The following is a 13,710-nucleotide window of genomic DNA, read 5'->3' as shown; positions in this document are numbered from 1 at the left end:
TCAGAAAAGGTTAGGGGTGAATCCCCAATGCTGTAAGTTGTCCACTTATCAACCCAAGCATGTTTTTCACGTTTTGATTATTGAAATCAATTTTCTCTTTTTATAATTAACTTGATAGATTGATGTTTAATTGATAATTATTTCATAAGTCTATTCTAGAATTTTCTGATTGTTAGAATAGAATTTTATAATCTCTTTAGCAAAACGTGGTATATAATCTTGTAAGATATTACTTTTGCCATAGTATTGGCTCTAGGGCATGCATTGTTCTTGAGTTTTTTAGCAAAGTTATTATTTTTTAGACTAAATTGTTGAAACAATAGATGAATATAATGAACGAAAGAGAGTTTTATGAATAAAGCTTATTTCTAAAATTTTCAATCAATATTTTATGTGTTTACTTACTCAATTGTGTGCTATATTAGATTGGTAGTGGATGCTTAACAATATTGGTGGACAAATCCTAACACCCTAGTAATTTTAATTATTGAATTTTACCAAACTTTCTTTATTCTAGTTTCAATCATATTTTTCTATATATTATTGGTGCTTTGACGTGTTCTTGTTTTCCTTTTCTTGATGGAACGACAACCTTAACTACACTACAATTTCCATTACAAAATTGGACGAAATTTACTAGTTTGGATTGCTTTTTTGTGAACTTGGGTAATCGGTCACCAATGAGAGATAAAAATAAAAAATCTTGTGTAAAACTCATAAATAATATATTATTTAACAAGCATTACTGCATTAGAGTTTTGTACTCCATACAAGTTATACATAATTTAAAGAGCATAAAAATGGAAAAGAAATTATCTTTGCTTTATTGTTTGGAGACTGTCCAATGCTAATAGATAGTTCATAATTTGAGCATAGTTCTTGTCTACTTCTTGAGGAAATTCTTGAACCAACGGGCAGAATGTTTAGGGTATCTTTTATTCCCATTTTTGTAGTCTACAAAGTTGAGTCCGAATCGAACACTGAAACCTGAGGACCACTCAAAGTTGTCCAACAATGACCATGCAAAATATCCTTAACATTAACACCTTCCCTATATATACCAAAGAAAGCAGAGACATCCAGTTAGAATTCTATAATTAATTGTGTAATTGTGTGTGTGTTTGTGTGTGTGTGTGTGAGAGAGAGAGAGAGAGAGAGAGAGAGAGAGAGATTGCACTTACTTCATAGCCCTATGATTCCTCTAACTACTAGAACAAAAATGTTGTTATGTATTTAGCTAGCTAGTACATACCGGTGGACCAATGAGGATCCCATTCCGTGAAGCTGCAAAGACAAGAAAAAAAGTGTACTAGTTATTATTACCATATTAGATACATAAGAAACTCATAAGCATGGCTTCGGGTGTTGAATTTGTACTTACTAGTAAGATTAGCACTAGCATCTGTCAAGTAACTTGCTCTATCACCATTTGGTTGAGGGGCATAAGCTGCATACTTAGCAGTATAGTAGTTTAATCCTATAAAATCAAATGACCCATTTAATTGTTTGGATTGCTCTTTGGTGAACTTTGGTAATCTATCTTTGACGAGAGATCTCATGCCATGTGGATAGTCACCATTTGTCAATGGGTCCATAAACCTGCAATAACAATGAAAGTTTTAAAATTTATGCATATTATTAATCTATAAAATTTGTACATACTTATGTTGAACAAATTCTAAAGAAAGCCACCAAAAGGTGGTATGATTCAATTGGAAAGTGTCAACTTCATCTTAATGGCCAAAAAGAATATTAAAAGAAATATTGTGCGTTTGGAAGCATTTTAGTGACAAGAAGGAAAAGGAAAAGAAGAAAATAAAAGAAAATTTAGGCCATTTAAATGATAAAAAACTTCAGGCAAGCTAGGGAAGGTTCTCAAAGCAAACTTCTTGGTTCTTGCCCAATAAATTTGTAATTCGATAACGTTTTTGCCCAAATGGGTTTATACTTTATAGAGTGACGTGTATGAGTATTTTAGTAGTATGACACTATGACTTATTAGATGACTTTGACATCGTAGGTTTCAATTAGGTCAATTGGTAAAGTTTCTAATAATTGAATAAGAAATTTCAGGTTCAGTCTCCGCTTTCATCAAAAACTTATATAAGTGTATTGATCTGATAATAAAAAACTATTATCATGAACGAACGTCATAAGTTGAAGCTATCTCAAACGGCAATTTTTTTTTTGAGAAACTTCAAACGGCAAGTGTTAAATTATAGTAAAATGTAAAATAAAAACCATAAAGCATAACTTACCATCCTAACATGAAATCAAGGCCACGTTGCGCAGCCCTCTGGTCTCTCTCTGCATTAGAGAACGGCACAAACCAGTGACTTATTAGCGTTATACCTATCACTCCTTTCTGTGTTGCCTGCATGGTGAACATTTTTTTAACACTCGAAGCTTTTGCATGGGATTTTGTATATTTGTCTAAGTTAAACTACATTACAATTGTTCAAATCAGTTTCAGAAATTGCTACTAAGATGGTCTTGTATCATCTGTAAACCAAGTTTAACTAACCATGTACACTTACGATTTTTTTTTTTTTTATTATAAAAAAAAAAATTATAAATTTGATATAGTTACAATAGAGAGGATTTAAATCCTAAACGTCTCTAATTGAGACACTAGGAAATATAAGTTGAGCTACAAAACTCTTGGCGTACATTTAGTACGTGTCATTTAGTGTAACTTGAAAATATTTGGTTTTAATATGTTAAAGTTTTGTTAGTCGAACCTGATATTTTTTCTTGTACAATTCAACAGCGGCTGTGCCATTTAGTGTAACTTGAAAATATTTGGTTTTAATATGTTAAAGTTTTGTTAGTCGAACCTGATATTTTTTCTTGTACACTTCAACAGCGGCTGCATGAGAAAGCAGCTCGTGGTGTGTCACCAAATATGGCTCTATCCCTGAATCCCCACCAGTGCAATTTAGATTTTGCCAGGTAGAGCATCGACCTGGTGCTAACGATTTTTCTGCATAACCACCATTGCTAAAGCTCCACGGCTCATTTAGAGTGATCCAATGCTTTACCCGATCACCAAATTCCTTAAAGAGAAGTTCCGCATAGTCCCGGAAATCATCCCTGAATATTAGATGCTAATATTAGAATAACATAGTGATGAGTTTGAACTTGTCTCTCCACTCTACATCCTATTTTAAAAAATTAAAAATCTCATATATTAGGCTCCATTGATGAACTGGGCCCCATTTATCAAGGGGATTTGAAATCTATAAATAATATATATATATATATAGAGAGAGAGAGAGAGAGAGAGAGGTAAAACTTAGAGAAAGTTCAATTAGAATTTGAAATTAGTATCTAATTTTGTATCATGTGTCTAAATTTATGCGGGAACCACACCATAATTATCTACTTAAGTTTGTGCCATGTGTCCACTTAAATTTTATAATTTTTGTGTCAAGTGAGTTAATGAGTACAAAATACTAAGAATCTAATATTAATGAACTATAAAATTAAAAAAAAAAAAATCACATATACTCAATAAAAATCACTACACAACAAAGATCATCATACGTTCTATCTTATTAAAAATTAGAATATAAAAAAATGATCATAAGTAGTATTGAATTTAGGTAAAAAAATTAATATGTGACTATACGTTTACTTTTAAAAAAAATAATTTGTCTAATTATTTATATTCTTATAATAAAAATTGTGTTTAATTTTAAATGTATTTATATGTATGCATGTGTTACATGCTATTTTTTTTAATAATTTGACTAATTATTTATATTTTTATAATAAAAATTGTTTTTAATTTTAAATATATCAATGCATTTGCATAGGTTACATGTTAGTGTTAAAATAATGGATAAATTTAAAATTTTAAGGTTTTTGACACAAACAGTTGGTTAGCACTTAATATTGATGTCCTCATCTTTCTTTTCTATTTTGAAACCTAAAATGAGAGTCTTTTAACATCATAATTATATATTATAGGGCTAATAATTGGATGGAGAAGAGGGGTAGATTATTTGGTGAATTATTCTTTCTTTTTTTAGGGTAATTTGTTGGTGAATCATTCACTTACACAATTTTTGGACTTAGGAAACCACCATACTCATCATCTAAGGCTTGGGGAAGATCCCAATGGTAGATTGTTACAAAGGGCTTTATACCTGCATTCAGTAATAGAAAAATACAGTGTGAATTATAAGAAGTAAAATAAGTTAGTGATACTTTGAAATTTTAATATTGAATCTTGACCTCTGCTTAGAAGCCTATTGATGAGCTTGTTGTAATACTCAATTCCTTTCCGATTCACACCGCCACTTAGTTTTCCTTCTGAAATTAGTCCCAAAAATGAGATTGTTAGGAACATAATGTGGTCACAAAACAATAGCCAATGCATTCCAACCTAAAATGTGTACTTGATGGTACCCATTTTGATGTCCTTTTCATTGCATGGATCTAATATTTTATTGGTTTATGAAAAGATAATCTTACTTGGTAGTACTCGAGACCATGAGATTGAGAATCTGTAGGCATCTAAATTCATCTTATTCATAATCCGAATATCTTTCTGCAATGTATAATCACAACAGATATAAATTGTTAGAATTCATCCTTTTTGTTCTTTATTCTTTAAAGTAATTAAATTTAAATATGCAGAGAAAACCCATAGTATGAAACAAAAATGCCAAAGAGATGGAGAAGAAAAAAAGGATAATAAAGGCTTTAGTATTTGAGTACAGTAAAGGATTTAGTGTTCCAGTGAAATCAAAAGGAAAAAGTTTGGGATAGCATTCAAAATGCCGTGAGCTAAAATTGTGGGACAAGATAAAAATTTTTATTAACAAATGTGATGTTAACTTCGTAAAAAACTAAAAAAAAGTGGGGTGAATCCCTCAATGTGATGTTATTTTGGACATGTTTTTGTTTTTTCCTACTCCGGACAAAGCATTTTTGAGGGGTTCCATATACAAAAAACAAATACTTGGAAACCAAACTATATCATTGCACACTTTTGGTGTGATGATTACTCCACAAGTATAAGTGCTTAAAGGGTATAATCGTATGGGGATCGAGTAAAGGCCGAAGTTCAAGTCTGTAGGAGAAAACTTGGTAATTAGTTGCTAATTAATATGAGTGATTTTCTTTCTTTCCAATTTATATTATGAACACGAAACAACATATTTACCTTGTAGAGATGATATTGATCGACAGCTACATCTGCATTGTTTCCATCCTTTATCCAATCTGCAATTCCATTGCAAGTTAATACTGTATTTAGAGAAAACCAAAGGATTTTTTTTCCTTTTACTGTTTAAGAACTAGTAATTAGAACCATAAGAAAAATGGAACTAGTTATGGAAGAAAGGAAGGTTGAGAGGGGGAAATGAAGAAAAATAAGTACCAAAAGATAGGAATGTGAAGTTTTACTTTTTACGTCGTTGTTGTTTTGCTTTCTTTCTTTCTTTTTTTCTTTTTAAAAAATCAAATCAGGATAAGTATCCTCAAACACCATCATAGTCTCATAACTAGATTTCATCTGGTTCACCACTTACGTCTCTTTATTACCAACCACTATTAGCTAAACACCATTTCTCAAAATATATATATATTAGCTAAACTCTTAAGTTTTATCGTGAAATTGTTATAAAAATATTGTATTAATCATAGCTTAATAATCTTCTCATTTTGTATTCCTTTACTTTTATTGATTCAGGATAAAAATTTATAATTCTAAAAGTGTATAGACTATCATGTTACTCAAAAGTTTAAATAACACGACGTTCTATAAATCTAAAAAAAAAAATTAATAATGAAATGAACAAAATGGAGAGGCCTTGAAATAATTTTTTTTCCAGAATTAAATTTCATCGTAGTATTGCTTAATATTTCATTGGTAATTCATACTATCAAGTTTCATATTGTTGGAGAGAAAAAGAAAAAGAGACCTGGATGTTCATGAGTGTAAGTGTCCCATATACTTGGTCCTTTACCATCTTCTTTTGCTGCACCTTCATACTGATAAAAAAAAAAAAAAAACACAGGTGCACATAATAATATTGTTCATATGCTTCACATCCCAGGACAATTGAAAAAAAAATTATGATAAAATTAACATAGAGAAAATTGTGACTTAGTTACCTGATAAGCTGCTGCTGCTGTCCCAAAAATAAAACCTTCAGGAAAGCTGGTCCGGTTGAGTGAAGCGGGGTAACGGACAGCAATAACATTAGTCAATAAGCCAAGAAGAACTAGGAGGCCTAATACTAGATAGCTTTGAATTGCCATAATTGATTTTGGAGTTTTTTGTGTGTGTAGTACTAGGTAGAGAATCTGCCGGTTTTTTTATAGGGGAGCACTACATAATCTTATCTATTTAGAAAAATAAAAATAGAGATGAAAGAAAAAGAAAAGAAAAAACATGGAAAAGGACAAGCAATATGTTAGTCAAACTATGACAAAACTAGAGATGAAAGAAAAAGAAAAACGCATGGAAAAGGATAAGCAATAATGCAATATGTTAGTCAGTCCTTCTTATCTATTTAGAAAAGAAAAAAATAGAGATGAAAGAAAAAGAAAAAACATGTGCAATATGTTTTTCATCATAGTGATCCTTCAACCATAGATTTAAAAGCCAAATCGGACCGGCAGGTTCAACCGGTTGAATCAGAACCGGGCATCAATCCGGTTTGGTTATTTATAAAAATTAGAAATTAAAGAAAAATGGGAAATAACCGTTAATCGTAAGTTCAACCGGAAAAACCGAGAACCGGTGTGAGTGAAACAGATTGAAAGATTGAAACCAAACGATTTGCATCAAAGATCTTCTTCTTCTTCTTTTTCCTTTGATCTGCGTCTTCCAGTGATGACTGAGGGCAGGCATCAAAGCTAGCTTCTTGGAGCGGTCAAAATTCCTAACCTTGCCTGAAAACACAGACCTTCAGAGAGAGAGAGTGGCAAAGAGTAAACAGATATCTTCATTCTTCATACGCAGATAGAGAGAGAGAGAGAGAGAAAGAGAGAGAGAGAGAGGATGGTTGAAAATCTTGTTTTGGATTTGAGAGAGGACCACAAAACACACGGAAATAAAAAAATAAAATAAAATAAAATAAAACTGGTCCATTTTCCTTATAAGAGCTTCTTCTTTGATTGTAAGAGAGAGGCTTGTTTGCAGTGTAGTGTGCTGTGCTCTACTTGTTCGGTGTCCAAAGTGCACACAATAGTCAATAACACCTTGAGGGCCATACACTCTTTTTTGCATTGCTTTTTTGACAATCAATAACAGCCACAACTTTGAAAGCCTAAAGTTTAACCCTTACCTTTGATTTTTTTTTTTTTTTTTTTTTTCCATTAAGAAAGTTATGATTAAAAAATAGTAGTTTTATTAATTAATTAAGTGAACAATCTTAAAATCTTAACACAGTGGCAATTTTTATATTCTAAATGTAAGATGTAAAAACTCAAATAATTTATCTAAAAATATGTTTTATATTTTTTAACATAATATTATAAGTAGTAAACTTATTAAGTTATTATATATTTTATTAACTATTTTTTATAATTTTAAGATTATTAATTAATTATTTATGACATCGTTCAATCCAACCATCGGTCTGACCCCGATTGGACCAGAAAACCGAGAACCACTTCCTTTTTCAATTTTTTAATCATACCGGTTATTAAAACTGTAAAATTGTGATTTACAACTATTTTGTGTTGGCTTTAATTCCATGCCAAATTTGATTGTAATTATGTTCAATCTTAAATACGCTATATTTTATATGGGATTTAATTGTAAGGGTTGTGCGTGAAAAAGAGTATGAAGACTCAAGGCAAGTGAAGAGCAAAGAAGTTTTCGCAGGTAGCTTGCAAGAAGCCTTCCCGCAAAGTGAAGCATGTGCTTAGCACATGATTAGAATGCGAAAAATCATGATAGATGGTGATAGCTGGTTTTCGCAAGTGCCTCACGGGTAAGGTCTTCCCACGAGATACCCACGAAACATTCTGTTTTGCCAATTTGTCATATCTGATACACCATGTCCCTAACCACGCTATATATACCCACATTATCCACAGATGTTGAGGAGTACTTTTCAGAGAGAAAACCCTAACCACAACCCTTGAGAGTGAGAGATTGTTATACCCTCAATTCTCTATACAATATATTGTGGTTTTCCTCAAATCCTACCTCTCAATTTCCATATCTTTGAGAGGTTGATAGCCCAAACACTTACCATACCCATTCTTAATGTTAAGTGAGGTTTTGATGCTGCTGGGAAACATTAGAAGAGGCCAAGCTTTGGCGGATGCAATCGGGCGTATTGTGGGATTCGAAGAGCTAGACAAGACACAATTCTGAGAAGTCTTATTAGAGCAGAAACTTGGAGGGCTTAGGTGCATTGGGTAAATTAGGCTTGGAGGGTCTCTTGCTATTCGTGTATCCCAATTGATTGTCTAGTAGATCGATTTATCGCTTGGAGGGCGGCAAAGAATTTTTTCATCGAGTACTTCAGTTTCATCTTCGATAACACATCAGCATGTTATCTTGTGTTTGCATTCTTCTTCCCTACTCTTTTAGCTTTCATTTTACTGCTGTGATTTGAAGAATATGGCTTAGAGTAGTTTTATTATTTGGTCACTCACTTTTACTCTATTCCGCACTTAGTTTAAGTTAGAGTAAAATCAATTGAAACGTAATCTTTAATTTTGGGGTCTAAACAGCTTTTGTATTTTCACACATTTTAGAACTTTCAAAAGCCATACCTTCAATTAATTGTTTGACATTGTATGTACCACGTAGAATTATAGATATCCTCCAAGTTATAAACTTTGATCATTTAGAACAACTCATGAAGCTCATGAAAAAATTGATATATTTTTGTATAAAAACCTATTCTTTCTATAGAATTACAGATATCCTCCAAGTTACAAACTTTGACCATTTACATCAGCTTTTGGAAAAATATTGATATATTTTAGCATAAAAGCCTTTTTTTTTTTTTCTATAGAATTGTAGATATCCTCCAAGTTACAAACTTTGACCATTTACAACATAAAAGCGTTTTTTTTTTTTTAATAGAATTATAGATAACCTCTAAGTTACAAACTTTGACCCATGGTTTTAAAAATTGGACTGGCCAGTTCAACTGGCAACCAGACCTTAATCTGGTCCAGTTATTATTAAAAACCAAAAATCAGAGAAAAAATCGCTAAAAATCAGAAACTATTGGTTCAACTGGAAAAATTGAAAACCGGTACGATTAAACCAATGTTTAGCTGTTCTTCATAAAAACCTCATATGCTGTGTTATATATATAAAGAGAGAGAGAGAGAGAGAGATCTTGTTTCAGAATTAAGAGGAGAGATTTTGATTTTGATTTTGAAAATTCTCTCAAGCCTAAAGTGGTGAAGTCTAAGACACCTACAGTGACCTCAAAAACATTAGATTTCCTATCTTTATGTTGAGGAAGGAGCCTAAAGACAAAGCATATTTACAATGATTTAATTTGTCCGCTTCAATCATTGTTTGTTGCTCGTGCACAGACCCATATTGATGAAGAGACTGAGAGAGACAATATTGAAGAAAGAGATGAAAATTTAGCAAAAAGTTAAATAGGAAGGAAACTAAGTACATAATTCTTGTTTGAAGTTTGAACAAACATGTGGATGTAGTAGGTTTTCAAAATGTGTAGCGGGTGTGATATCAACATGTAAGTGTAGGATAGGTGGGAAAAAAATATCAAGTGGGCAATGATATTGTTACCCATGGGCGCATTTACTTTTTGTTATTTGAAAAATTAATATATACTAAAATGCTTTACACCTATCCTCTTTATGTTTTTTTTTTTTTTTGGTTGAATTTTGTTAAGTGGTGTCCAAAAGTTGGTAAGTTAATGTTTAATATTTTACTATTATTTAATTTTTTTTAGCTAAAATGACTAGTTATAAAATTATTTATTTATTTTTATAATTATTAATTATCTGTGACATCATCGGTTCAACTACCAATCGGACCCAATTGGACCATAAAATCGATAACTACTCCCTATTTTGGTTTTTTGACCGTACCGGTTTTTAAAACCATGCTTTGAGCATTTACAATAGTTTTTGGAAAAGATTTGATATATTTTAACGTAAAAGTCTATTTTTTCTGTAGAATTATAAATAACCTCCAAGTTACAAGCTTTGACTTTTACTCAACTTCTGGAAAAAATGATATATTTTAGCATAAAAGCTTATTTTTTCTATAGAATTATAAATAACCTCCAAGTTACAAACTTTGACCATTTACATTAGCTCCTGAAAAAAAAAAAAAGATATATTTTAGTATAAAAATCTATTTTTTCTATTTTATTTAAATTCTATTTCATTAAAATATCAATTTTTATAATTGTTTTTCACTCTTCATAGTCTATTAAGATAAGAATTGGATTAAAAGGTATAACATATCATCCACTCATCTTTTGTCTTCACTTGACAAAAAACAGAAAAACTAACACTTATATAAGTAAGCCTAGTTTTTGTATATATTTTTGGTCTACAGGGCACTCAAATACATGATGCTTACAGTCATGAGTTGAATTTGACATCAAGCAACAAGATCTCAAATTTGTTCGGTGACTTGTCAAAATAACTGTTGCCAATCAAAACATCAACCTGGTGCTAACGCCCTGTATGCATAACCACCTACACTGTAGCTCCATGGATCATTAGTGTGGTCCAATGCTTAACACCATCATCAAATTCCATAAAGCAAAGCTCGGCATAATCCCGAAAATCATCCCTAAACATAAAATGCAAAAGTCACCAAATTATTTAGGGAGTAAGTTTGCAATCTAGCCTAATATTTATATATAAACATCATTGGTATTATTTAGATATTTATTTAAGTTATTAACGGTGTAACAAAATCTAAATAACTTATTATTAAAATTTAAAAAATCTTAGTATGAAATTACGGCTAAAACTTTTAGAGAATCTTAAATTGCACTAATAATCTTTCCTTTCCACAATAAAGATAGAGTTTGGTTCAAGTTACACATAATGTAACTTTAAACAATATTACACCATTTAATATTTTTTGGTTAGATGTTAATTTTGACAAATTTATTGTTAGATTAAATTATCTTTATATTATCTATGCTTGCAAAATTTCAAGATTATTAAATACTAATAGTCATGCCATCAATCAATTTTAAGAGACATGGGATTCAATCTCCGCTTACACTAAAAACTAACTAATATTTTGATTTGATAATAAAAGAATATCATCATCATGAGCGAATGCTATAGGTTGAAACACTCTAAAAAAAAATATGTGCTTGTTCATAAAAAGACTCTAATAAGTAATAAACTAATAATAAAAAATAAATGTTAGAGATAATTTATCAGAAAACTGTGCGTTCATATCCTTCAGTCAATTCACAAGTATTGTGCCTCTTTCTTTTCCTCATAATAATGGATCTATTCATCTCCAGCCTCCAAAGATTTCTATTCTTCTTGTCGGCGTTGTCACAGTATGCAAAGGATTTTCAGCTACTTCTACTCTTCTTTCTTTTTCTTTTCTACCCTCCATCGTACAGATCAGTTGCAAAAGACGGCCATGGTCGATGGCTCAAATCTTTGCCACCTGGTCAAAACTGATGTATTATGGTATTTTAAGCAAACCGCTGCGTAACTAGTTGAACCGCCCTAGTCCACGGTTACTCCAATTTAACCTTCCAATTTCCAATTTTTAATACTAACCAGATCGGATTGTAATCTGGTTCCCAATTGAACCAACTAATCCAATCTGGTTTTTTAAACCATTCTTCAAACATGTAAATATATTCACAATAATGCTAGCACTACTCATTTTCATACACATTTTTTCATAACTATCTCATGGGGCAAGCTGTGATTGACTGTTCGTCATTATAACGTGAACCCACAAATTTTTTTTTTCCAACTACTCGTGATTTCTGCCACTTAGAATAATTGTAACAAAGTATATGTGAAAATGTGTAATACTAACATTATGTATACTCTAGTGCCCAAGAGCTAGTTAAAAGTCAAGGCCAATGTAAACAGCAATACTATAAGTATAACAAATTTCACAACTCTTTTTACACATTGTCATCTAGGATTAACACTATCATCACTTTATAGCACATAAATTATGTACCAATTGCCACATCAGCAATTGTGAAATTTGTTGTCAAATATTGTGTAAATTTAGAGTTTCTCCGGTAGAATGGAAAGACAATGTACTAAATAATTCATTGGTAACTCATACTTTCAAGTGTCATAAGTTCTAAAAATTAAAAGATTTTCATATCGTTGGAGAGAGAAAGAGACCTGAAAGAAACACACATGCTGGAAATTTGAAAGAACAGCTTGTGCAGATAATAATATTCATCATATGCTTGACACCTCAAGACATTTGAGGAAAAACTATGATACAAATTGACATAGAGGTAATTTGACTTAGTTACGTGATAAGCCGATGATGCTCTCCCAAAAATAAAACCTTTGGGAAAACTAGTCCAGTTGATTGAAGCATTGTCATAGCTTGGTGAGTCAGCAACGCCATTAGTCAATAAACTATGAAGAACTAGAACGCCTAAGACTGGATAGCCTTGAAATGCCATATTAATTGATTTTGGTATTTTTTGTAGCACAAGGTTTTTTTTTTTTTTTTTTTTTAAAAAAAAAAAAAAAAAAAAAAAAAAAAACTGCAAATAGGCATCTATATAGTATTAAAAAATTATAAATATTCAAAATTGTTGTTTTTAAATACATTAAGATGCAATCATTTACCAGCAAAGACAAACAAAAACAAAATAATGTCCTTTTTTAATACTAGGCTAGCTAGGATCTTTTTTTATTTTTATTTTTATTTTATTTTAAGTTAGAGCATTCACATTGATGGTATTAAAAATTTTAGTTTTTAGCATCTCAAAAAGCTAATTTATCTATTTTACTACCTTACTTTACAATACACCTAATATCAAATGTTTTTTTTTTTTTTTAATAACTTCATTTAAAATAATATAAAAAATTCATTAAAATAATAAAAGAAACGAGAGAATTTGAGTTTTTTAATTGAAGGAAGAAATATAATCTTAATAAAATATTATTAAACAAGCATTTCTACGTTATAGTCTCGTACTCCATACCAATTACATAATTTAAAGGGCATACAAATGGAGAAGAAATTATCTTTAGTTTATTGTTTGGAGGCAGTCTAATGCTAATAGATAGTTCATAATTTGAGCATAGTTCATGTCTACTTCTTGAGAAATTTCTTGAAACAACGGGCAGAATGCTTAGGGTATCTTTTATTCTCATTTTTGTAGTCTACATAGTTAATTCTAGATCGAACTGTGTAACCTGAGGCCCACTCAAAATTGTCCAATAATGACCATGCAAAGTATCCCTTAACATTTACGCCATCCCTGTATACCAAAGAAAGAAGTGAAATCTAGAAATCTAGTTACAATTCTATAATTGTGTGTGTGTGTAGGAGAGAGAGAGAGAGAGAGAGAGAGAGAGCTATTGCACTTACTTGATAGCCCTAAGAAGATACCGAAGATGTTTATCATAATACTCAATTCTTTGGTTGTCAACAAGGGCTTCCTTGAGTGACAAGGTGGCATTATTGAACTCATCAATTCCTACAAATATAGTTGGTGGAATTTAGCTTCAAATGGAGATCTAATAACTAGCAATAGCTAGCGTTCCAAT

General features: G+C 31.1%; 1 protein-coding gene across 1 annotated transcript; it reads right to left on the bottom strand.

Moving 5' to 3' along the window:
• Positions 1–1,237: 1,237 nt before the first annotated feature.
• LOC136066432 (cyanogenic beta-glucosidase-like) lies at positions 1,238–7,146 on the bottom strand. Its single transcript, XM_065770741.1, has 10 exons — positions 6,127–7,146; positions 5,934–6,003; positions 5,174–5,232; positions 4,480–4,555; positions 4,240–4,317; positions 4,064–4,151; positions 2,838–3,093; positions 2,259–2,374; positions 1,382–1,599; positions 1,238–1,284 (listed from the first exon to the last, which is right to left on the bottom strand). Exons 1-10 carry the CDS (start codon positions 6,271–6,273, stop codon positions 1,238–1,240), a joined length of 1,155 nt encoding a protein of 384 aa, XP_065626813.1. The 5' UTR covers positions 6,274–7,146.
• Positions 7,147–13,710: the final 6,564 nt, after the last annotated feature.

This window comes from Quercus suber, unplaced genomic scaffold, assembly GCF_002906115.3.
Source record: "Quercus suber isolate HL8 unplaced genomic scaffold, Cork oak 2.0 scaffold_35, whole genome shotgun sequence".
NCBI lineage: Eukaryota > Viridiplantae > Streptophyta > Magnoliopsida > Fagales > Fagaceae > Quercus > Quercus suber.
This window is presented reverse-complemented; position numbering and strand designations above follow the sequence as displayed.

Coding starts and splice junctions, on each gene's coding strand:
- LOC136066432 (XM_065770741.1), bottom strand. CDS start 6,273: ATGGCAATTCAAAGCTATCTAGTATTAGGCCTCCTAGTTCTTCTTGGC. Junction 4,152..4,239: donor CAATAGGCTTCTAAGCAGAG/GTCAAGATTCAA, acceptor TACTGAATGCAG/GTATAAAGCCCTTTGTAACA. Junction 1,600..2,258: donor CTTGATTTCATGTTAGGATG/GTAAGTTATGCT, acceptor TTGTTATTGCAG/GTTTATGGACCCATTGACAA.